Genomic DNA, 27,066 nt, shown 5'->3' on the forward strand with positions numbered 1-27,066 from the left:
TGTAAGGCAGAAACTAACAAAATATTGCAAAGCAATCATCCTTCAATTAAAAATAAATAAAATTTAAAAACTAAATCCTTCTTTACAGATTGCAAGTGTTTGCACAACGAAAGTAAAACTACTCTACTTTAAAAATTTGTTGTTAATATTCTTCTACACACAAATACACACACACACACACAAAGGACTCTGTTGATAAAACATTCTAGTCAACAGATCGTTAATTAATGGCCATTGTAGAGAGAATTCTCAGCCCCAAAGTCTTAAGAGTTTTAGAGGAATGGCTCTCTAGGTGCAGGATTTCCAGCCGAAGACCAGTTCAGTGGGTGTGGCCATTTTGTCATGAGCCTCATTCAGTTCAGTTCAGTTCACTTCAGTCGCTCAGTCATGTCTGACTCTTTGCAACCCCATTGGCTGCAGCACGCCAGGCCGCCCTGTCCATCACCAACTCCTGGAGCTTGCTCAAACTCATGTCCATGGAGTAGGTGATGCCATCCAGCCATCCCATCCTCTGTCGTCCCCTTCTCCTCCTGCTTTCAATCTTTCCCAGCTTCAGGGTCTTTACAAATGAGTCTGTTCTTTGCATCAGGCGGCCAAAGTATTGGAGTTTCAGCTTCAGCATCAGTCCTTCCAGTGAACACTCAGGACTGATCTCCTTTAGGATGGACTGGTTGGATCTCCTTGCAGTCTAAGGGACTCTCAAGAGTCTTCTCCAACACCACAGTTCAAAAGCACCAATTCTTCAGTGCTCAGCTTTCTTTATAGTTCAACTTTCACATCCATACATGACTACTGCAAAAACCATAGCTTTGACTAGATTGTCCTTTGTTGGCAAAGTAATGTCTCTTCTTTGTAATATGCTGTCTAGATTGGTCAAAACTTTTCTTCCAAGGAGCAAGCGTGTTTTAATTTCATGGCTGCAGTCACCATCTACAGTGATTTTGGAGTCCCCCCAAAATAAAGTCTTGCACTGTTTCCACTGTTTCCCCATCTATTTGCCATAAAGTAATGGGACCAGATGCCATGATCTTAGTTTTCTGAATCTTGAGTTTTAAGCCAACTTTTTCACTCTCCTCTTTCAGTTTCATTAAGAGGCTCTTTAGTTCTTTATTTTCTGCCATAAGGGTGGTGTCATCTGCATATCTGAGGTTATTGATATTTCTTCCGGCAATCTTGATTCCACCTTGTGCTTCATCCAGCCCAGCGATTCTCATGATGTACTCTGCATATACATTAAATAAGCAGGGTGACAATATACAGCCTTGACTTACTCCTTTCCCTATTTGGAACCAGTCTATTGTTCCATGTCCAATTCTAATTGTTGCTTCCTATCCTGCATACAGATTTCTCAAGAGGCAGGTTAGGTGGTCTGGTATTCCCATCTCTTTCAGGATTTTCCACAGTTTATTGTGATCCACACAGTCAAAGGCTTTGGCATAGTCAACAAAGCAGGAGTAGATCTTTTTCTGGAACTCTCTTGCTTTTTTGATGATCCAGTAGATGCTGGCAATTTGATCTCTGATTCCTCTGCCTTTTCTAAATCCAGCCTGAATATCTGGAAGTTCATGGTTCATGTACTGTTGAAGCCTCTCCTGCCCACTAACCCCCCACTTGTTAATATCCCCTGCCTCTTGATAGCCATGGTGCCTCTGGGCCTGCCCTATCTGTAAAATGGAAACGTTTAGAGTTCTCAATGAGATAATATTGTTTTTGTTTTTCTTTTATTTAGAGTGTAATTCCATGAAGGTAGTCTTACTGCATATAAGAACAGACCTTAACTTTTGTGAAAGCAGCTATTAAAACTAAACTAAGGAAAATTTCTCAGATGGAATATTATATACCAGGGGACATCATTTGAGATGATGGCATGTATAAAACTGTCCTCAAAAATAATTTCATAATGTAGAATAATAAAAAAGATATATATACTTTCAATATAATATTATTTAACTTGAATTTTTATAAATACTTATCTTATACCTGGCAGTACAGAATGCCGCTTTAATGACCCTATATAGTCAGAGCTTTCTAGTTTTGAGCTATATATACTGATTTCAAGAAAAAACCAATTGGCAATAGCTATAGCAAAAAATTTTAACATCTATGGTAATATTCATTATAATGAGAAAAATGTTTAAATTAATATAATTTGTAGCCATAGTACTATTATCACAAAAGATCTCCATGTGTACAAATCAAAGTAAATTATTACCTCGATTTTAAGTTGATATGTAAGGAATATACTATTTTCCCTTGATGTAAGAAATGTATGAGGGTGGGGGAATGTAAACAATTTACCTTATTAAGTTATTTTCAGGGACAACTAGATTCAGTTTAAGAGGATAACTTCATATAGCATCAGAATATGGATTTAAAGATTATAAGATATGCTTGTATGTATTTTTATGTCCCACAGAAGAATATTTTGAATTAAGTGTAAAATTATTTTTATTAGTACATATCATAAATGACAAACTGTACCAAAGTCATGAAATCACTTGACAAAGACCCTATAGCTAGTGAATGACAGGGTTAATGGTTATATTTCTGGATCCTTGGAATGAATATACATATAGTGCAAATGTCTAATAGGCCTACCGTGTGCACTGAAATTTTAATATAAGAAATAAGATGTATCTAACATAAATTAACTTAAAGATTTGAAATTTATATCTGAACACTGGATTTTATGAGTAATAAATGGAAGTAGTTTATATTTGGTCAAAGATATTATGTTCTGATGTACCTGAACATATATATATTATATGGCTATTTAAGTTTCTGAATACTCAGAAGACACACAAAATACTACTCTTAAACAATACTTTAGAATCCTCTTTATCTAAGACCATGTGCCAGGAAGAGTGAACACTATCATTTTTTAGATCAGTGACATTTGACAACCATTCAGTCTAGTTCATTGACAATTTTCAACGATGTGATTAATTGAATATTTGAACATAGTTGACAGTTGAAATTTTACCCTAGGCTTTTTAAGTACTCATTTTGGATTTGTGGTTTAATAATGTACAATAATGGCCTTATTTTTTTTGTTCTATCTCACATTGCATATTTGAAATCACTTGGTAAAACTGTGCCACTTTGTCTAGACAACTGATGAAAATAGTGAACATAATTATGAGATCTACAACTGTGTCAGCTAATATTAAATCATATTAAGTCAGTAAAGTCCCAGTATATGCCCAGGGTGTACTGTAACCCTATTTTTTTGTCAGATTCTCTAAAGTAATAATAGAGTGCATTCTATGACTTCAAAAAGCCATTGGAATTCATAAAGTACACACATAGAAATCTTGGGATGGAAGAGGAGGAAACAAACTGGGATCAGCCAATGAATGGAATACAGGTATCATAATGCATCTAGAGAACAGTTTAAAACACCAAGGTTAGTTAAATCTCCCTTATTGTTGCTGTTGTTGTTTAGTCACTAAGTCATGTCCAACTCTTTGCAACCCCATTGACTGTAGCCCACCAGGTTCCTCTGTCCATGAGATTCTATCCAGGCAAGAATACTGGAGCGGGTTGTCATTTCCTTCTCTGGGGGATTTTCTCAGCCCAAGTATTGAACCCATATGTCTTGCATTGCAGGTGGATTCTTTACAGCTGAGCCACCTGGGAAGCCCTAAACCTCTCTACCAGATTTTTAATGGCAAAATTATTATACCAGCAAAAAAACAAACAATAAAAAACAATCATTATTCAACTTTACATAAAAAGATTAAAAGTGAAGATATTTATTAGAGGAAACTCACTAGCTGGAACTTAATTACATTTAAGGGGAGAAATTCTATTGATAAACAAGTTTACATGACCCATTAAATACTTCTTTACGTCTGAGAGAAGATGGGGTTAAAGACCCACAGAACTGAATCAACATGTCTGGGGAAGGGGGCTATCCACCCAACAAGAGCAGAGAAGGATAAAGGAATGATAGAATGGCAGTAGGAGAGATGTTTCCGTATTATCTGAGATTTGCTCTATCTACCTTCAACAAGTTACAAATAAATAAATGGAAGCTGTGGATACATTTTTATCTTGATCTCATGTGTAGACAAGCATAACCATTTGGTAGACTCATCCTCTGCTTCACAGGATTTTGTATTCCCTTTTGTTTGCTTTTTTATACCACAGCCAACTTTATTACAAAAGAGCTTTGCTCTCAGCAAATAGTGTGATAAAGGCATCACTGCACTTAGCAGTATTTCCTTCTCAATAAGTGGTTTTCACAAATAAATTATTGATAGCAGGGATAAGTTCATGCTAAAACAGCCACACCAAGAAGAATACAAAGCAGAACATAAGTGTGGTATCTGAACTCTACAAAGCTAAGTTCTGAGTGACATCTGAGTGAGGACAGTAATTAGAAGTCAAGACAGAGAAAAGAAATGAAACAGAAGCACAGAGTCAGGTTGAGCTGCTCATTTAGAACTAAGGAATATACTAAAACCAGTCATTTATGGCAGAGAAATAGGCCAGATTGGAAGAGGAAAGGGAGGGAGGATGGGAGAAGTTAAGGGGAGGAGGGGAAATGGATGAGACAAAATGAACTTGACCTAAGATCCTGAAACTACCACAAGTTTCTTTTCAAAAGGAAGTTTCTAATATCCCTTTAAAAACAAAGGAGGCAATCTAAATGTCTATCAACAGAGGAATGGATAAAGATGTAGTACATATATACAATGGAATATTGCTGTTGCTGTTTTAGTCACCAAGTCGTGCCCAACTCTTCTGTGACCCCAAGGACTGTAGCCTGCCAGGCTCCTCTGTCAATGGGATTTTCCAGGCAAGGATGCTGGAGTGGGTTGCCATTTCCTTCTCTGGAAGATCTTCCTGACCCAGGGGATCAAATTTTTTTCTCCTGCATTGAAGGTGGAATTTTTACCACTGAGCCACCAGGGAAGCCCTACAGTGGAATCTTACTCAGCCATTAAAAGAATGAAGTCATGTAATTTGCAGCAAAATGGATGGACTTAGAAGTTATCATACTAAGTGAAGTAAGTCAGACAAAGTAACATCACCTATAGGTGGAATCGAAAAAGAAATGATACAAATGAACTTACTAACAAAACAGAAAGAGACTCATAGACTTAGAGACCAAATTTATGGTTATTGAGGAGAAGGATGGCGGGAACAGATAGTTAGGGAATGTGAGATGGACATACATACACTGCTATATTTAAAATGGATAACCAACAATGTCCTCCTGTATAGCACAGGGAATTCTGCTCAATGTTATGTGACAGCCTAGATGAGAGGGGAGTTTGGGGAAGAAGGGATACAGGTATATGTATGGCTGAGTTCCTTCCCTGTTCACCTGAAACTATCACAACATTGTTAATTGGCTATACCACAATAAAATAAAAAGTAAACAAAAAAAAAAAAAAAGAAAAGAAGCAAGGGAAGGGTAATTTTTTTCAGGTGATTTTAAAACTTAGGTTTGTAAACAGATTTGTAGAATTAGTAGGCCCCCTCAAGATTTTCTATTAGCAATCATCAATTCCTTAAAGCTTTGAATGAACTTACCACTGGTTTCACTGGATTCAGAAGTCTTTGTAAAAGGTTTGTTTGATTTTATGACTTTTTTAGGTTCCTTTGGTGGCTGATGAAGGTACTCTATATTCCATTATGTTAATTCTTATAAATTTATGCTTGTAAATAGAATATAATCCAATCTAATAGTTTTTTACAATCATTATATAGTTCTGTGTAGATTGAATTTTTGGTTTCTATTGCTCTTTTACTTATTTTTAATATTTTCTGTGTTTAAATTGCATATGTTTGCTTTATTTCTCTTTTTCTGATCAAATTTAGAAGAGATTAATCTATCATGATTTTACTACAAAGAACTAAGATTTACCTAGTGTTTCTTCTTTCTAACCCTTTTATTTCTTCATTTATATTTTATTTCTTACTTTCCTTAGATCATATTTTGTAACATGAATGGTTGAAAACTTAATTAATTAATTTTTTAAAAAAATAAAAGCAAAGACAAAAATTGAACCTCTGGGTAGAACCAAGGCTATTTCTCATGGGTTTTCTCATGGAATGATTTCTTCCTATACAAAAGTGGGTTTGTATTCTTGATTTCTTATACATTTTAGATTAATCAAATTGTGTTTTTAAAGGATTATTAATTTCTACTTCATTATTATTGTCAAAGATTATTCACTTTAAAAGTTCTTCGTTTTATATGTTTAATGGCATTTTCACTATATTCTAATATATTATCTGTTTTATTTGTACATATACCAGGGACATTTTTAATATATCTTCTCCTATGCCTATAGTACGTTTCAGAGCAGAGCAGAAGTTATAGATAACTCAGTCTGTCTTCTTTTTCTGACTCTAGTGTTTCCCAGAAGCATGGAAAAGTGCATAATGTCAGCTGGCTCCAAAACTAACCAGAAACCACCTCCACTCCCTGTCAGCAAATGGAGAAGGTAGTATGGTCTCACAAGTGAATGGCTTCCTGCTATAAACAGCAAGGCTGGGCCCTTGCCAACATTAGGGCTCTCGACATCATTAATAGGAATTCTCAAGTCTTCTTTTGATCAGAAAAATTAAAAAAAAAAAAAGAAAAAGAAAAAACCAGCTATCTGGAGAGCTAGGTTTTCTCTGTTTGCTCCCCCTCCCACATTTTTCATATTTTGTCTTTTTTTGGGAGATGACCCACTGGTGGGCTACAGTCCATGGGGTCACAAAGAGTCAGACATGACTGAAGTGACTTAGAATGCACACATGCACCCAGTATGGGATGAGTCTATCATCCAGGATTTCCTACTCTCTGGCTTCTGGCTAGGTTCAACCGATGAGTAAAACTGGCAGGACACTAGAAACCCAAGGTATCAATTCTCCCAGCTCCTTCAGCCGGCCATGATTTGAGAGTAACTGCATTCTTAAGGTATCTATAGTTGCACTTGCTATCCAATGGGCCCGCTCCTGAGGTTTGAGCTTTCATTGGTTTAAGGCTCTATCCTTTTGTCTCTTTGACTTTAGGGGTAATAAAGGCTAGTAACTGAGGCTAAGTTCTGGGTACTTCACCATTCATTGTTGGTTCCTTTAATCCTGCACAAATTTCTGTATATATCATTTTTATTACAATCTCTTCAACTTTGTCTTAGCATAGGCTGATTTAATCCAAGACTGTTAATGATACACTTGGATGGTGACTCTATCAGTGGATAATTCAATAGACTAAACCTGAGAGGCTTTTCTGCCTCCCTATAAAAGGCACCACATAGGTCTACTGATGTCTGGTCATTGCCTAGGGATAGGGAAGATTATTCCTAGTAATGACAAAGTTAGAATTTTCTCAATGCTTGTCTGAAAGCTAAGATTTTGATTTGGTTCATTTAAATTAAATTATAAACTAGTTTTCCTCGAAAATCCAACTTTATGGGAGAGAAGTATACATAATTCACACATTTTACAGAATCATCGATGCCAGGAAGTGCCAATAGGTAGAAAATCACTATTAAATTTAGAGTTTTTAATGTTATTTGTATTCTCAATTTTTTTCTTTGCTGCTAATTGTGCTGTAATCTGACAATGGTGAATTAAAGGCACTGGATAAAAATGTATTTCTACCTTTATTCTTTATGGTTTTAGCAGTATTTCTACCATCCAGTAAGTTGTATTATATTTTAATTATTGATTTTTAACTTCCTTGGCTAAAAATGATTTTTTAATACTTGTAAGTTTTTCTTTATTAATATTCCTATCTATGACTTTTAAAATAACTTGCTTTATTACCTACATAATTTATAATAGCCTTTCTATGCTTAGTTTTTTTGTCATCTCATTTAGAACTAAATTCAAACCCTAACCATGGCTCCCCATTTTTGCCTCTTCCCAGCCCCATCCTGCTACCTCTCTGATCCTCTTCTTACTGTATTGTTTTCCACACTCAGCCTTCTATACCCATTAAGTCCTATTTCCAAATGCTTTTTCTCCTCTAGGTCTTTTTATTCCACTGTCTGCACCATACCCTACAGATAATCCCTGACTCACTCCCCCACTTCCTTCCAATCTCTACCCATAAGACAATCTAACCAAAAGTCTTCTCAAACATACTATTCTGTTTCTCTCTTCTTCACTCACTTACTTATCATTACATACATTACACACACACACACACACACACACACACACACACACACACATATTTAATGTCCTCTGGTATATGACTCTAAACTCCATGGCATAAAGGATACTGTTTGTTCAGATCACTGAATGTAGTGTTCCTACTATTTGGAACCTGACATTCAGTAGACACTCAATAAATAATGTATTGAATGTAAATATACTAACTTTATTTTGTTGAAGATACGACTACTCAAAACCTCCAATCAATACCTCCCAATTTGAGAATTTGTGATTTTTAAAATAAAATTTGAAATAGTTCTATCTACCACTTTACTTAATATGCTGATTTATTTACATCCCACCCAAGAATCATTTAGTCATCTACTATAGACTACTCAAGGCCAGTTTTAGGAGAACAGTTGTGCACTTGAACATTCTCTTTGATTTAACTGTGTTTATATTTTAAGCTAATAATCAGAGGCTAAAAAACGAGTCTCTTGGAATATTTTCCGTTTCTTTTGTACCTTATTTTATTACAAAATAATGGGAAATATAAAATGATAATACATTTACTTTTAAGCATTTATCTTCTGTGTCTTTTCGTCTGGGGCTAACTCAGGTAAAGTTTATTTCACTCTAGGTTTTCATTTACACTGGAAAATGTTTTACTTGAGATTCTGTCCTTTAATACAGAGACCTCAACTATGTACCATACCCCACTAGGGCCTTGACTTAAATGGGAGCTTTGTGGAAATTTGCTTTTGAAGGACTCCTTGTCCAACTTAATCTTCATTTGGGGGTCTTCCCCTGATAAAACATTGGAATTTTCTCAAGACTTTCTATTTTTTTTAATTCATTTATTTCAAGATTTTCTGTTTTCAGTAAGAAATATAGGCTTCTTAGAAAAGATCTATATATTGCATTAATCATATTCTAATTTTGTATATTCACTTATCATATTTTATTAAACAATTTCATGATAAGTTATAGGATATATAGTCAGATTGATAAATATGGCCATAATTTAGACTTTGGGAGGTTGCAAGGTCAGGTTTACTTTCCTTTCCTACATTCCTCTTTTTACACTTAAAAAAAAAATGGATAGCATACATACATAAAATATATTTAAGTGTACACCTTGATTAATTTTCTCAAAGCAAATGCAACTGTTTAATAACCACCTGGTCAAAACATGGGATATCTTCAACGCTTCTGATGATTCCACCCTGCATTCTAAAATCTAAACACTCTTTGACTCTTAAACTCATGAAACATTCTGCTTGTTTTTTTAATTTAAAATGTATTACAGTATATTACAGTTATATTTTGTGTCTTACTTATTTTTCTCAAATTGCTTTCAGGAAATTGACTCATCTTTCATACTATGTGTCTGGCTTCCCAGATAGCACAGTGGTAAAGTAGCTGCCTGCCAAAGCAGGAGACCACCTGTAATGCAGGAGACTAAGGTTCAGTCCCTGGGTTGAGAAGATCCCCTGCAGAAGGAAATGGCAATCCACTGTAGTATTTTTGCCTGGGAAATCGCATGAACAGAGGAGCACGGTGGGCTACAGCCTATGGGGTTGCAAGAGTCGAATGCAGCTTAGCAACGAAACTCCACCACTGTGTGCCACTATCATTTCTTCATTTTCATTCTAATTGTAGCTATTACAAATGAAGCTGTTATGAACACTTTTTCTATATAAAAATATTATATGTATGTAAAATTTTTGGCAAAGATAGAAATGTAGCTCTCCTATATGCTAAGGAATTAAATGTTGTGTCATAAGAATTACACATTTTCATCCCATTTAGTATATAATGCCAAACTATTTTCAATGGCTGTCTGAATTATGTTTTTACCAGTTAGTTGTGAGAGTTTAATTTATTACAAACCTTTATATACACTCAGAATTATGAATCTAATTTCAACCGTTTTTGTGAGTGTGTATCAATATCTCATTGAAATCTTAATTTCCCCAATTATTCCTGAGGTTAAAAAACTCTTCATATTATTTTTGAATTTCTGAACATCCTCTTTTGTGAAGTTCCTGTTCAAGTTTATTGCCCATTTTCTCCCCCATTGGATTTGTTTTTCATTCTCTAAAATTTAAAGAATCATAGGCATATCTAATATACTCAACAATGTAAAGGTGTCAGTCCTTTTCAAGCTGATCTAGACTTAACTCAATATTGATCATATTCAAAAGAAAGTTCCTGTGGAAATTTAAAAAGATGACTGTAAAATGAACCCAGAAATACAAAGGGACAATATAGCTAAGAAAATACTGAATAAGAAAAACAGTGGTAAAATTCAGTTTGCCAGATGAATAAGGTACATTATAAAACTGAAGAATTCTGGAGTAAAAAATGGCAACCCACTCCAATATTCTCGCCTGGAAAATCAATGGGCAGAGAAGTCTAGTGGGCTACAGTGGGATTGCAAAGAACTGGACATGACTGAGTGACTGAGATTATTATTACCTATCTATATAATTCACTGTATACTTTGAATATAGAATTCTATAAACTCAAGATCCAATAATTTTCACTTTGTATACCTTAAATATATGCAAATTTTATTTGTCAACTATGCATTAATAGGTATTGGAGGCAGCAGGATTAAGTAAGGTCCTAAAAATAATCAAGATGTACAATTTAAATCTATATAATTTTTGTAAATGATATTTCAATAAATCTGTTAAAGAATAATTTACAAAAAACTACAGTATTGCACATGGCATGGTATTCATGATGCATAGACAAATAGAACAACAGAAGTGATTTTAAGCCCAGAAACGAAATTACATATGAATGAAAAACTTTTTATATACTTAGTACTGGAGAAGAATAGGCAAACAACATTCTTTTTAATGAATGATATTGTCATTTAGATTCTAAGTGAAAAAAAAAAACCTTGTATTTTAACCCATTCCCCTTACCATACACAATAATGATTTCCAGGTGAAATACATATCCAAATCCGGATGGTAAAATAAAGCTCATATGGATAACAACAAAAGGTAATATCATCATGTCTTTTGGTAGGGAAATGTTTCATAAATAGGATACACAATTATAAAGTGGAAATTTATAAAAATGAACCATGTTAAAATGAAGGACAGTTCTTTATCAAAACATAGAGTGATTTAGAATTTTAATCCAAAGGACTCATATCCAGAATATAAGAACAATTCATACTTTTGATGAAGTTCAAGTTGACTTTTTTCTGTTTTTGAATCATACCTTGGGTTTCACATCTAAGAAATATTTGGTTATTCCCAAAGTAACAGAGATTTTATTTTATGGTTTTTCTATTTTATTGCCAGAATTTCTTCTGGTCATATATTGAAAATTATGAACTTAATAATTATAATATGTATAGAATCCCACCAGACCTATAATATATAATCACTATGTGAAAAACAAAACTCTATGGCTACATTAATCCACTACTTTAGAGGAGATCCAACAGCTTATGTTTTAACATGACATTCTTTTACTAGGAAGAGATCAATTTCTTCAGCTAGATTAAATCTAATAATTCTTTGAATTTTCTGCTGTTTTCCTTGCTCTTTTTTAAAATGAATTTATTTATTTTAATTGGAGGCTAATTATTTTATAATATTGTGGTTAGTTTTTGCCATATATCGATATGAACCAGCCATGGGTGTACTTGTGTCCCACCATACGAACCCCTCTCCCACCTCCCTCCCCACCCCGTCCTTCTGGGTTGTCCTCAGAGATATGCAGATGACACCACCCTTACGGCAGAAAGTGAAGAACTAAAGAGCCTCTTGGTGAAAGTGAAAGAGGAGAGTGAAAAAGTTGGCTGAAAACTCAACATTCAGAAAACTAAGATCATGGTATCTGGTCCCATCACTTCATGGCAAATAGATGGGAAAACAGTGGAAATAGTGACAGACTTTATTTTGGGGGGGTTCAGGATCACTGGAGATGGTGACTGCAGCCATGAAATTGAAAGACACCTGTTCCTTGGAAGAAAAGTTATGACCAAACTAGACAGCATATTAAAAAGTAGAGACATTACTTTGCCAACAAAGGTCCATCTAGTCAAAGCTATGGTTTTTCCTGTAGTCATCTATGGATGTGAGAGTTGGACTATAAAGAAAGCTGAGCACTGAAGAATTGGTGCTTTTGAACTGTGGTGTTGGAGAAGACTCTTGAGAGTCCCTTGGAATGCAAAGAGATCTAACCAATCCCTCCTAAAGGAAATCATTGCTGAATATTCATTGGAAGGACTGATGCTAAAGCTGAAATTCCAATACTTTGGCCACCTGATGTGAAGAACTGACTCATTTGAAAAGACCCTGATGCTGGGAAAGATTGAAGGCAGGAGGAGAAGGGGACGACAGATGATGAGATGGCTGGATGGCATCACTGACTCAATGGATATGAGTTTGTGTAAACTCCGGGAGTTGACGATAGACAGGGAGGCCTGGCATACTATAGTCCGTGGGGTCACAAAGAGTCAGACATGACTGAGCGACTGAACTAGCTTTGAGTGCCCTGCTTCATACATCAAACTTGCACTGGTCATCTATTTTACATATGGTAATATACATGTTTCATACTTTGTAATAGAATACAAGGAACTGATACTTTAAAAAGACATTTTAAGTTCCCAATATTGCTAAAACATTTTCTTACTTTATAACAATCTTTCAAAATGTTCTATAGGATGAAATGATGCCATTTGCAGCAACATGGGTGGACCTAGAGATTATCATACTAAGCAAAGTCAGAAAAAGAGAGACAAACACCATAGGATATCATTTACATGTGGAATCTAAATTATGACTCCTGAACATATCTATGAAACTGAAACAGACTCACAGACATAGAGAGCAGACTTGTAGTTGCCAACAGGAGGAGGGGTAGGAGAGGGAAAGATTGGGAGTTTGATATTAGCAGAGGCAAACTATTGTAAACAGAATGGATAAATAACAAGATCCCACTTGCTGGGATAGCACAGGAAATTATATTCAATATTCTGTGATAAATCATAATGGATAAGAATATAGAAAAATATATATATATATTTATAACTGAATCATACTGCTATACAACTGAAATTAACACAACATTGGAAATCAACTATGGCTCAGATGGTAAAGAATGTGCCTGCCAATGCAGGGAATGCAGGTTCGATCCCTGGGTAGGGAAGATCCCCTGGAGAAGGAAATGGAGGAATCCACTCCAGCATTCTTGCCTGGGAAATCCCATGGACAGAGGAGCCTGATGGGCTACAGTCCGTGGGGTTGCAAAAGAGTTGGACATGACTTAGCAACTCAACATTAGGACTCATACAAAGGAAAACATTCCATAGATGATCTTATTTTCCTGAAGAAAATTTGAAAATAGTTAATCACTGCAGGAAAATAATAAAAAGTATACAATGTTTCTGTAAAATAACTTTCATAGGTTAAATATAACCTTTCATAAAAATGGACCAAATGCTACACCGCCTTCAATTCCATTTCCAGAGAGATGTCCTCTCCCTGCCAGATAAGCTAAGTAATATTTGGGGGAGTGTACACTACTAATCTTTCAGTATGGTTATTTTAAGAGTATGTGATCAATTATTTGATTTATCCTTGAAAGAGAGACATAATATAATTAGGAAGCTACCAAAAATGCCTGGTAAATATATCGGTCAATTAGAAAGATTGTGGGAATTTAATAAGAAAGGAGGGCTGCCTCCAATGTCATGAGAGAGGAGAGGAATCTCAAAGTCATTCTGAGGAGACAAGGAGTCCTTTCATCTACACACTTATTTAGATATGATTGTTGATTTTTTCTAATACCACACATCTATTTTCTCCTAGTTAAATCAAATCAGATACAGGAATAGAAAATAAATTTGCAACTCTTACAACAAGGTGAAATGCTGATTTTTTTACTGTGTAACTTTCATACTTGGATATGCCATCTAAGAAACACTGGCTTAATTCAAACAAACTTAATCATCATCATGTGGGAACACACTTTATTCACAAAAAATAAGAATTGCTGAGTAAAAGCCATTTGCTGCACAGAAACACTGCTGTAAGGAGATAAGTTCACAACAGGACTTTATCTGTCCACTAAATATAACCTCATCATGTAAAATCTAAAAACAAGACAAAGTGGCCAACCAGGCCACTGGTTCATAACTTTCCCTGCTCCCTATGGCTGCATGCACTTACTTTCTGTATCACATTAGCCACAAGCAGATGCACGTGAACTTGAACACATGCTCTTATTAACTGCTTTGAATTTCAAGAGAACCTGAAATGCTTTCTTTGTATTTGGGACCAAAGCCATCACTCAAACATTAAGCATGCTCTCATGGTATTCAGACTCTGTCCAGGGCTCCACTTACATTATTTTTCTGCAAGACCTGCAGTGCCTTGTTAACATTGTTCAGGGCATGAACTCTTGTGGATCCTTTTTCTTTTGGCTGAAAACAAAATGAAAATATGTTGACTGCCCAGGAGGAGAGAAGGACAATCTACCAGAAATGAAACAATTTCTACATTTCACTTTTCAGCTGGAATCGTTTAAATGATCACAGGCTATGAGGCATTAATATAATGAATTTAAGTGCTTTGGGTTAATTGCCCTTGTCATAGGAGTCTCTTAGCGTGAATCAACCACTCCTCAAGAAAACTGATAAGATTTTTTTTTTTCTTTCGCTAAAGCAATTTTGGTAATTTCTCCTTCATTCTACAGTCCAGTTGAATGGCCACCATGAGAAACATCAGCATGCATAAAGACATTTGCTGGGAATATAAATGAGTTAATTCCCACAATTTTTAGGAAAGTTTAAAAGAGATTTGAGCCTAGCAAAATTCTGTAATGCCAAATAGGCTTAAAGGAAATTATTTCTGTCAATATTACCTTAATTGTCTTAGTCACTGAAGCTCAAAACCTCAATCATCTTCAGTTCTTTAAACCTTATCCTCAATCCCCAAAGTCTTACCTTGCCCTATAATTTTTAAACTAACATTTTTATAGTGCATTACAATTATGTAATATGCAATATATATTATATATATATATGTGTGTGTAATATATTGTACTACAATATATGAATTAACTTATTCAGTTGTGGAGGTTTAGAAAGTCTGCCATGGTGATGCCTGCAGTATTTACTCCTAAAATGAGATCTACCCTCCTAAAACAATTTTAACTGCACAACACAATAGCATTAACTATAGGCACAATATTGTACAGTGGGTCTCTGGAATTTACTCATCTTGAATGATTGAAACTCTACATCTATTGAACAGCAACTCCCCATTTTCCATATTTCATGTTAAGTGTTCTTATATCCTAAGAGTTCTTATCACAAGGAAAGGGAAAAATAGAATTTTCCTATTTCTTTAAGTTTGTCTGTATGACATGATGGACATTCATTAAGCTCGTGATAATCATTTCATGATGTCAGTATATAAGTCAAATTATTATGCTGTACACTTTAAACATGTACAGTGCTATATGTCAATTATATTCTAATAAAACTAGAAGATGAAAAGAAAAAAGACTTAAAACAATTAAAATTCAAAGGACATTAGGTATAAAAGCCCTATTAAAATAAATTCAATAACAAAGATACCAAATAAAAGTAGAGAATAATATCTATTACTGCAAATTTCACCTTCTTGTTCTGCATATGATAGAACATGCCAAAGTAAAAATAATATTGCGAGGTTGTTTTATTCAGAAATAGGTCCTATATTGCTACCTAAATCAGTAATTAATAAATTAACGAAGTTTACTAGATCTCATAAAACTATGATGAGTTTGTTTCTGGTCTGAAATTTTTCTGAGGTTAATGTGAAGCTCTTATAAATATTTTAAGTCACATACCAGTTTTTGGCCTGTCAGGCCTTCAAGAAGGTCTAGGAGGCGTCTCCCATCCTGTAGGTCACTGAAGAGGTTTTCTATGTGCTGCTTCCCGAACTGAAATAAGAAATATACCCAATTAAATAAAGCATGCTTCCAGGTATCCTTTTTTTATGATTATATCTTTTAAAATTTAAAGCTATGTTGAAGAATATTTAATGAGTCTAATGCTTAATCTGCCAATGGTGATGGATGGAAAGAGAACTTCCAAGTAAAAAACAAAAACCAATAAATCATTATTCAGCCAAACCTATTAAATGTTTTTCTCAATAACAAGAGTTGGAGACTTATAGTCTAATGGATCTAATTAACTCATCTTTTCGAATGCTGATTTTATGAAGGAAAGAAAAAATGTTTAAATTATCAGGCAGTTGGGCACTGTTTGGGGAGAAGTAAACACACCAAGAAAGACTACAGATAATTTGCCTTGGGTGGGTACCTAAAATTTAACCATTTAGCATGCTTGGAAACATAATATGTAATCACTGAGGGTTCACCATCCTTCACCCATAAATCTCTGCATATACATTTTGCATGCTGCCTCAGAATGATCTAGTCACATATTGGATGGCTCAACTTTTAAAACAATATGATTTAAATTAAGTGAGATAAGTTGGTGAAAGCTTTTCATATATTTTTCTTACTTCTATACTTGGGGATTATATTGCAGGAAAAAAAAATAGCCACTAATAACATCTAACATTTTTGGAGTAACTATTCATAAGAGCTAACTATTCATAAGAAACATCCCACTAAATGAATTGATTTATAATTCGTGTAACATTTCTATGAGGTTAGCATTGGTATACTCATTCTCTTCATGACACAGAGGTTGAACATATGGCCCTTTGTTGCAAAACAAAAAGATGATAAAACCAAGTTTTTGGCCCAAATCTGTCTAATTCCTGGGGCTCTTGTTCATTCTCTTTTATTAGGCTGCTTACTTGGCCTTTTCCTCCTTCCATCTGATTATCTTTCAAAGATTTTATTTCTTCTGTCATGTCCCCAAATATTTTTTTTCTGGTTTAAAGCCTCCAATCCCTTCATATGAAATCATTCACAACTCTTTAATCACCCAAGATATCAAGAAAGCCCTAATTTATCAATGACAGATGTTTATTGAGCACCAATAAACTTGGACTAGGTGCTAGAGCATACACTAGTAAATCAGTTGGATATGACCCCCGTCTTCATGGAACTTTGAGTTGAGCAGGGAAAACAAATATTTCTAAAAGGTAATGCTATGGGGGAGCAGTAAAAGAAACTCAAGAGCACATAACCATGGGAATTCCCATAGTCTGAGGATCAGGAAATACTTTCCTCACAATGTCACATGATGGGTCTAACATTAGCCTTTGGGTAATTGGCCTTTCCTTATCCACTCCTTCAATCACATACAAACTTCAGATTTCACACAGCTCAAGAAGAACCCTGGTTTCCAGTCAAAATACATCTCTGAAGCTTCTAAGATTGAAGACAGAGGATTCAGGATCTCCTACAGCCAGGTAGCCATGTCTAAGACAAGTCCTGTCAGTGTCCAGGTGTGTCACTTAATGAGAACACTGACCACTGCAAAAAGTCTACCAGTCCCTCCATACTCAGCTTTGGGAATCGAGCCACATATGTGCTTTGACAAAGATAAATACAAATCATTCTTTTGAAATTCTACTCAAATAGTTCTGATTTAGAATTCCAGGACAGGGACTTCCCTGATGGTCCAGTGGTCAAGAATTTGCCTTCCAATGCAGGGGACGTGGTGAACCCTTGGTTGGTGAATGTCTTGGTTGGGGATCTAAGATCTCATGCCATGGGACAACTAAGCCCATGTGAAGCAAATACTGAGCCCGCAAGCCACAGCAACACAGCCCGGATATTTCAACAGAGATCCTATGTGCTGGAACTAAGACCCAACACAACCAAAATGTACATACAAATATATATTTTTAATGTAAATAAATATTTATATATAAATAAAATTCTAGTGGAATAGAGACCACAAAACACTAAGTTACTAGAACATTTAAAAAGTACTTTTACTATACATAATGTACAGGTAAATATTGAAACAACAATGCTATTTTCATGAAATATTAAGGGGAGCCCTCTACTAATAAGCAAAGAAACTGAAAAAATGAACCTGTCAAGAATCTCATATATAATCCAGAGTAACTTGGCAGTGGTGGTGGAAAATATTGAGATTTTATTTTCATATTGGTTAAAGGTCTACAATACCTTGAAAATGGTCTTTTTTTTTTTTCTAGGAGGAAATTTTCCTTTTGAGAAGTGTGTGACTTCTAAACTTACTGATAAAAACAATATTGCACAGTGAAATGTGTGAGGTTTTGAAGAAAATTAAATATAGTTAGTTGACAGAAATACTTATTCTTAATAAAATATATATATCTAGATAGATAGACTGATAGATAATAAAGTATGTCAAACCAGGAAGGATGCAGGTGGCAAAATGTTCATTCAAGAAGAATGGCAGGGACTTGGAAAGGCCTAAGTCTTGCAGCAAAGAATAAAACATTAACCCCAAAGTTGTAAGAATCACCTAGCATCCAAGATACAAGGAGTAGAAAGATTATGCTTTCGGACAAGGAGCCGAGATGAAGATCAACAAGGCAAACAGCATCTTGCTTTGATGCAAGCTTATACACAAGGATCAGGTATTTTATAATTTTCCATTTTAAACTGGAATCAAACAAAACAGAAAGGGAGGGAAGGACTGGAGGCTAATCAGAGGCCTCCAGGCACATCTCATTGGGGCACCTAGAAAGCAGTGAGGTGATAGAGAAAAAGATAGTTCCTGATATATACAACATTCAAACTCATGCAATCAGTGATATACTAAATTATGACAATAGAAATCCAATTTATATTTGTTATAGCCACCATGATCTCTAATAGAGTGCTTCTCAGAATGTTCCACTAAAGCATCCTTTGAGCAGATAAGACTGAATGTATTTATCTCGGAGCCTAGCAGTGAAAAGTATATAGTGACGGCAGGTTCAAAATTTCTTATGAAAGCATAAGTTTCATGTTAAGGATTTGTGCAGATTTTATCTTCCTCACTTAATGCATGTTGAACTTAAAAGTAATTTCAAGCACTTTGATTGAAATTTCCCCTCCTATGGTCTAATTAAAGTGATGCTCAAAGAAATGTACAATATTTAGCCTGTAACTACATGGATTTTCAGGTGCTCAGTCTTATTCTTCCTGGACTAGGCCTACCCTGAAGAAACTAAAACATGTCTTTTCTCGTGAATGGTTTTCTCTTCTTTCCTAGATCCAATACCTCATTCCATAGCATTACAGGTATGATGCAGCAAAGTTGCACACATTTCTGAGACAGTAATAGCTAATTTTTTTTGAACCCAAGTCTTCTATTTACCAGCTTCACTGTCTGAGGCAAGTGACTCAGTCTTTCTGAGGGACAATCTATTCAATAGTAAAATGGGGATTGAAATAATACCATATCAGAGTCTTGAGCTTCGGTATAGGTATGCTATACAGACTTGGCAAACATTAGGCACACAGTAAATATAGGATGATGTTTTTGTTTTGTTTTGTTTGGCTTCTCCTTCTTTGGCCAAATATGAGAAATAAATTCAATTATGGTTAACTATTGAATCTACCAGAAAATACAGAGCTCACGTACAATGTGTTCCATTTTCTCTTAGATGCCCCTCCATATTCAGTTACTAATACTAGTAAATGTGGATGGCACAGGGGGCCTTCAAGTTCTTTATCTTACTTTACTGTTTTATTTTTCCCTTTGGTTACTTTTAATTAAGTCTGTTGTTTTCTTCCCTTTTCATCTTCTATGAGAGACATCTGCCATGTCTTTTTGTTGCAAGTCACATATCATGCAAACAGTAGTTTTCTTTAAAACCCCCCTGTGTTTAATGGCTTTCTTTTCAAGTGTCTGAAAATAATCTTATAAAACACATAAAACATTAAGTGCCTTGGGCCATATGACCCTGTGGCTCTCTATCTTCAACTGCTTTCATGATTAATATTTTCTTTAAAAAGTAAATTTTGGTATTACTTAGAAATTTCCTACCTTCACTTATTTTCGTCTTCCTTGCTAACCCAAATATCAAGATGAAAGGACCATAAAATGAAATAGCAGTCCTTCTAGATCATGGTCAGAATGACAGAACTTCTGTATTTATATAATTTTTATATATTTATACATAAACAATGTATAGACAATGTTAAAAAAAACTCAGGTTTATTGGTAAGTGGCATAAACACAGTAAAAAAAAATTCAAAGTAAAAAAAAATGAGAAAGGGATAGAAATGAATTAAAAATTATTTCAATGGCTTCTGACTCTTCAGAGCTGTGTCAGTCTTTTAACCAGTAAATACAGATAATTCAGCAGCATGTTCCAATAAAAGGGAAAGAGGCAAGGAATAATTTAACATGGCCTTCTGGTTATAGAAAGGTCAGCCTCTGGACATCTATGTTGCTGAGAAAATCAAGATACTTCTCTGTGATTCTGAATCTTTAGCTATTAGAAACATCAAGAGCAAGAGAACACCAAAAAGGAGGGTAAAATTGGTTCCAAACTTATTGGTAAAACCTGTTGATCAGTTCTTGATAAAAAATAATGCAATCCATTGTAAGCGTAAGTTGTAAAAAGTATTTTATAAGATAATTTTATTGAGGTATAATATACATATAGGCTTCCCAGGTGGCACAGTGGTAAAAAAAAATCCACCTGCCAAGCAGGAGACACCGATTCAATGCCTGGGTGGGGAAGATCCCCTGGAGTAGGAAATGGCAACCCACTCTAGCGTCTTGCCTGGGAAATACCACAGACAGAGGAGTCTGGCAGGCTACAGTCTATGCGGTCGCAAAAACTCTGACGTGACTGAGTGACTGAGCACAATGTGAGCACAATATAAACACAGGAAAGTACACAAGCTCAGTGAATCTATACAAACTGAACACATTTATATTATCATAACCTCCATGGAGAAAAAGACTATGACCAGCACCCTCAGAGCTTTCTCACACCCACTTCAGTATACTAGCCCTTCCAAGGATGATAACTGTACTCACTAACTTTTAATACCACAGATTAGTTTAGCCTTAAAAGGAGTCTCCTATAAACAGAAGAATAATGCTGGTTTAGTTGTCTCCTTTTAGAAAACCAATAATTGAAAGACAGAAGCTTTCAGCAGAGAGAATTTGGAAAGAAAGAAGTCATAATGATGAAGTATGTTTTACAAAGCATACTGCTGTAATACAATGAGTAAAAATATTCTCTCTATATCCAGAATGCCATAGTTCAAATCTCAGCTCTACCATATTTCATGTGTGTGATATGAGCATGTAACAATCTCTTTGTGTCTTACCTTTTATCATCTGTAAAACAAGGATGTACTACTACCTAATTTGTGATGATGCTGTAAAGATTTAAATGCATTAGGGGTAGAGTTCTGTTCTAAGGTGTACTTAGATAGTCTCATGAATGGATAGCATCATGAATTTATCCCAAATTGTTTAACCCTAATAATCCATATTTTCTAAATTCTGCTTAGAACTTTTGCTCTAAGTAACAGAAGTGGTCAACTTCAAAGTATTAGTATGGGGATTAAATGAGTTAATAAATATAACTGTGGTGCTGGAGAAGACTCTGAAGAGTCCCTTGAACAGCAAGGAGATCAAACCCTGAATACTCATTGGAAAGACTGATACTAAAGCTGAAGCTTCAATACTTTGGCCACTTGATGCGAAGAGACAACTCACTGGAAAGGACCCTGATGCTGGCAAAGGCTGAAGGCTAGAGGAGAAGGGGATGACAGCGGATGAGATGGTTGGATAGCATCACAGACTCAGTGGACATGAGTTTGAGCAAACTCCAGGAGCTAGTAAAGGACAGGAAAGCCTGGCATGCTGCAGCCCATGGGGTTGCAAAGAGTTGGATGCAACTGAACAAGTATAAGGTATCCAACACATTTCCTGGCATAGGAAATGCTCCATAAAACCTAATTACATTTCATATTTCCCCTCTTTGGTTAAATGGAATCACCTGGAAATAAAGTAGGACTCTCCTTTGAGGGTGCCAGGATCCTAGCAGGTCTTGGATAACTTGAAGAGAGTTAATAAGGGACAATTTACAAAGATGAGGTCAGGGTAGAAAGAAATCACCAAACAGGTAATAAATAAGTGTAATTATCACTCCTAGACACATAGGAATGAAGAGAAAGAGACTGGTTACTGGCTCCTGAACAGAGAGAGTAATGAGAGGGTCACCTGATAGGAGCTCTGATATTTGTTTGATGAATGCAGCTATCCTGTGATAAATAAATGCCCTGATATCTCTTTCCTCCCTTCCTCTGATCTCCTGTAAATGCTCCCAAGAGCTAAATCCAACTGGAAGCAAGAGGACAAGGAAGTCTGCTGATATCATCCACAGAAATCAGCCCCCCAGGGAAGAAAAAGGCAGAGAGAGGATCTAGAAGAATAAACCAAAGACACATTCAACATTCCCCAGACAAGAGGAAAAGATTCCCTTGATCCATAGGATCCCTGTCAAAGACGCCCATGTCAGAAAATAAGTGAAGGCCCCAGTGGTCCTCCTCAAACTGTCTATATTATTTCTATCTCTGGTAATATTGTTTTAAAGACTCAAATGTATGACTGGAACACTCTCTCTCCTCTAATAGGGATATCAAAGTACTGAAATGTTTAGTGGGCTTTAATGGATGAAACTTAACATATCTTATTCATTATTCCTCAGCATCAGATCCTTTTAAACTTCTATGTACCAGAAATATCACTAAAATTTGAGCTACAAAGATAATGTTTTAAAAAATCAAGTTATTCCTTGGAGTTATACAAGTGCTCAAGAGCTAAGTTAGATAATAGTTTTACACTCTCTCCAGGTATAAAATGTTATTTGGCAGTAACTCGTTATAAAACATAATCGCTAGGACCCAACGTGTATGTTATACTATCAAGTACACAAGAAGAGATCCAACCAGATTGCACATTAGAACTTTCAACAGCAGCCACAACAGTAGTTAATGGAAATCAAGTCATTATCTGTAAATGTTCTATTATAAAAAATAAAGTATGCTTAACCAAGAATTAGCAATGGTTTGTTGTCTGATCAGGTCTATCTTTAATATGTTTTGTAATAAAATTGAATCCTTAACCGAGGCCTGTGTTTTCTCATCTGTAAATGAGATAGATCAGTACTAACTCAATCACCAGTATGCTGGAACAAAAATTAGTAAAATTATAGGTAGTCTTTATTTGTAGATATAATGCTCATATACTTCACAAATAGTTAAAATAATAGAAACCTTATAAACTATAATTGTAGTTCATTATGTTATATCATCTTTAAATATCACCTATAAATTTAGAATTCTGAAAGTGAAATTCAGTTTTTCTATTGAATCACAAAGGTATAAGATGTAAGCTTGAGATAGCCAGTGAGGGAAATGGAGATTGGTTCTATTCTACGCCAGTAGAGGCTTTTGTAGCAGGAAAAAAAATAAAAAGTACAGTATAAAGTTTGCAAGATGAAGCCCTTCATTTCAAAGCATCTAAATAATACTCTGATTCTTCAAAAAGGAAAAAAAAAGTACTGTGACACAGTGGGTACACTCACTAGAGAAATGTGAACTATTGGCTCTTAGCTTCAGGCAAAAGGCAGCGGGAGAAAGAACTATTCGAACTTGTTCAGATCCAGTAGAATGAGACTTTATGGTCAAAGGACATCTGAAAATTCCTTTAATAAATAAATGTAAATTTTATTTATGAAACTAATATTCTTATAATTTCTCAAATACACTGCAGTACAATTGTGCATGGACAATTATGTGACAAGACACAACCTCTTCCTAATTATTTCCTGCCCCTACCTACTAGAAAGTCAGCCTTAGACTATTTATTCTCTCTTCTTCTATGCTTATGAAGTGAGTCTGCCAATAATCAGTATCAAATCAAGGAAACAGGAAACACAGAATGGAAAAATGTCACATAGGATGGAATATTTGAATAAGAGTGTCTGTCCTCATTATACCTCTATTTCCTTTTGATAGGTTGAATCATATGAAACTTTAAATTCTGTACTCAAATAGGATCAAAATTTGGCAATTTCATATGATTCAATCTCACATATTTGGTATCGACATATGTAATAAACATTCAGTGTTTAGTTTATGTCAGTCACAATTGTCTGCCCTGTACATGGATTATTTTAATGAATTATTTTAACAATCAGTTAAAAGTACCCCCATTTTACAGATGACAAAACTGAGACATAGAGAACAAAGTAACAGGAATAAGTGGTAGATATGAATCCAAACCTAAATCAGGTGGTATAGTTCCAGATTTATTAACCATTCTTTGACCATAATGTCACTCAGCATCAGTGATATATAAGTTTTACTTGTGTATTTTCATGAAGTCTTTCAATAAAATAGGGATAATTTAACTAATTTATTCTTTTTCTTTCCCCCTAGGTTTCTGAACATCAGATATAGGTATAGGACCTACAAGAAAAAAATGCTTCTAATTTTAGGTTGAATTAGTAATTTTGATGGGGAAGGAAATGGCAACCCACTCAAGTGTTCTTGCCTGGAGAATCCCAGGGACGGCGGAGCCTGGTGGGCTGCCGTCTATGGGGTCGCACACAGAGTCGGACACGACTGAAGCGGCTTAGCAGCAGCAGCAGTAACTTTGAAAGTTAATAACGATGATAATTCCACATATGTACACTAGAAAAATTCCACAATGTCTTACATTTCTATTGTTATATCACTCTTAGCAGGGATGCTTTGATAAATCCAGCAAATATTGTTCTAGAGATGAAAACAAAGTTTTAATATGCAGAATTCACTCAAAAGTACATGGAAAATCACTTTTTAAATGTCATTAAATTAAAATACAAAAGCAATTCCTCCACACTGAAAACCTCAGTTCAGTTCAGTCACTCAGTCGTGTCTGACATTGCGACCCCATGGACTGTAGCACGCCAGGCTTCCCTGTCCATCACCAACTCCCGGAGCTTACTCAAACTCATGTCCATCGAGTTGGTGATGCCATCCCACCATGTCATCCTCTGTTGTCCCCTTCTCTTCCTGCCCTCAGTCTTTCCCAGCATCAGAGTCTTTTCAATGAGTCAGACCTTCACATCAGGTAGCCAAAGTACTGGAGTTTCAGCTTCAGCATCAGTCCTTTCAGTGAATATTCAGGACTGATTTCCTTTAGGATGGACTGGTTTGATCTCCTTGCAGCCCAAGGGAGTCTCAAGAGTCTTCTCCAACACCACAGTTAAGCATCAATTCTTGAGCTCTCAGCTTTCTTTATAGTCCAACTTTCACATCCATACATGACGACTGGAAAAACCGTAGCTTTGATTAGGCAGACTCTTTTTTGGCAAAGTAACGTCTCTGCTTTTTAATATGCTGTCTAGGTCAGTCATAGCTTTTCTTCCAAGGAGCAAGCGTCTTTTACTTTCATGGCTGCAATCACCATCTGCAGTGATTTTGGAGCCATTAAAAACCTAGGCTATAAATCGACATAGAACAAATATAATTCTTAAAAGTGAAGAAGATTGAATAATAGTAAGTAGAAGGAACAGCATTACTCATGCTTTTAGTGCAGTGATTGCCTGAGAGATCCACCTAAACATGCCAATTACTTATTGAAAGTCTTCCATGTGAGATTCACACAGTTACATGTTAAAAAATATAACATCTGGGGTCAAAGAGGACTTTATTTAATTATAATTCTAACTTTCCCCAATGGTGTGAATTTAGATAAATGATTTAGAAATTTGTTTATTTTCCTCATGTGTCAAAGGAGGGAGAGTAGTTAAACAACAAAATGTAACAGCTATTAGTCACCTACTTTATATTGTGCCCAGTGCTGGGAATAATTGGGAAGATAAATGATAAAAAGATACTGCCATTGTTTTTGCTGCTTTAGTCACAGTATATGAAGAATGTATGCATTTAAGCAAATATACATATAGCACTGTATTATTATTCTATAAATAGTGGTGTTTTAAGTACAGTGCCAGCAGAGACGAGAGATGTCACCTTCACTTGAGAGGCATAAGAGAAGCAGGAATCCTAGAATTGAATTTACAACATTGAATACAAAATTAACAAGATGTGAAAAGAGGAAAAGAATATCAAGCAGAGGGACATTTCAGATGCTAAGGATCAGATAAACTACATTGCTGCTGCTGCTGCTAAGTTGCTTCAGTTGTGTCCGACTCTGTGCAACCCCATAGATGGCAGCCCACCAGGCTCCCCTGTCCCTGGGATTCTCCAGGCAAGAACTCTGGAGTGGGTTGCCATTTCCTTCTCCAGTGCATGAAAGTGAAAAGTGAAAGGGAAGTCGCTCAGTCGTGTCCCACTCTTAGTGACCCCATGGACTGCAGCCCACCAGGCTCCTCCGTCCATGGGACTTTCCAGGCAAGAGTACTGGAGGGGGGTGCCACTGCCTTCTCTGAAACTACATTAAGCTATGATAAATCAGGTCATAGAGCACAGGGTATATGTAGGGATGGTAGAGATGAGACTTGAGATATGAGTGATCTCAGCAAAGGGAACTGACTTGGTCTGCCAACTTAAAGGAGATTGGGTAAATATCTAATGGTCATTTGCTTTCATTCCTTTGAACAAGGTATGCAATTTTGAAGTGATTAACATTTTTTTCACATTAATATATAGACTGATATTTTAAGATAGTTAATATTTAGGAAAGGCCAACATAGCCATTGTTTAGAGGTGAATTTTGGAGTCCTAATAATTCAGGAGAACTATTCTTGTGTGGAAATATTACTTGAAAAGGGAGTCATGTTGTTCAGGAGCAACTGCTTTAAATTATAAATATGAGCTCCTTAAAATTCTAAGCAGTTATCTACCTTTCCATTGGAACTTAGCTTTTTTTTTTTTTGCAAAAGTGGAGTTCACTATCCATGGTAGATTAACCACAGAACTGAGCCAACTATTTCATCCTTTCCTGAAACCATGTCCGTTGCAATGGGACTTTGCTGTTCCTCTCATGAGAAA

The 27,066-nt window shown here is 35.5% G+C and overlaps 1 protein-coding gene across 9 annotated transcripts in view; it reads right to left on the reverse strand.

The window, feature by feature from the left end:
• The window catches only part of DMD (dystrophin), a 2,668,835-nt gene that overhangs the window by 1,829,994 nt on the left and 811,775 nt on the right, over positions 1-27,066 (reverse strand). For all 9 annotated transcript variants that reach the window (XM_060407875.1, XM_060407877.1, XM_060407874.1 and 6 more), the window contains exons 3-4: positions 15,979-16,071; positions 14,489-14,566 (exon numbers count right to left, since the gene is read on the reverse strand). In XM_060407875.1, the coding sequence (XP_060263858.1) occupies positions 14,489-14,566; positions 15,979-16,071 (171 nt within the window). The remainder of the gene's footprint in view (positions 1-14,488; positions 14,567-15,978; positions 16,072-27,066) is intronic.

Source organism: Ovis aries, chromosome X, assembly GCF_016772045.2.
Source record: "Ovis aries strain OAR_USU_Benz2616 breed Rambouillet chromosome X, ARS-UI_Ramb_v3.0, whole genome shotgun sequence".
In the NCBI taxonomy this organism is placed as follows: domain Eukaryota; kingdom Metazoa; phylum Chordata; class Mammalia; order Artiodactyla; family Bovidae; genus Ovis; species Ovis aries.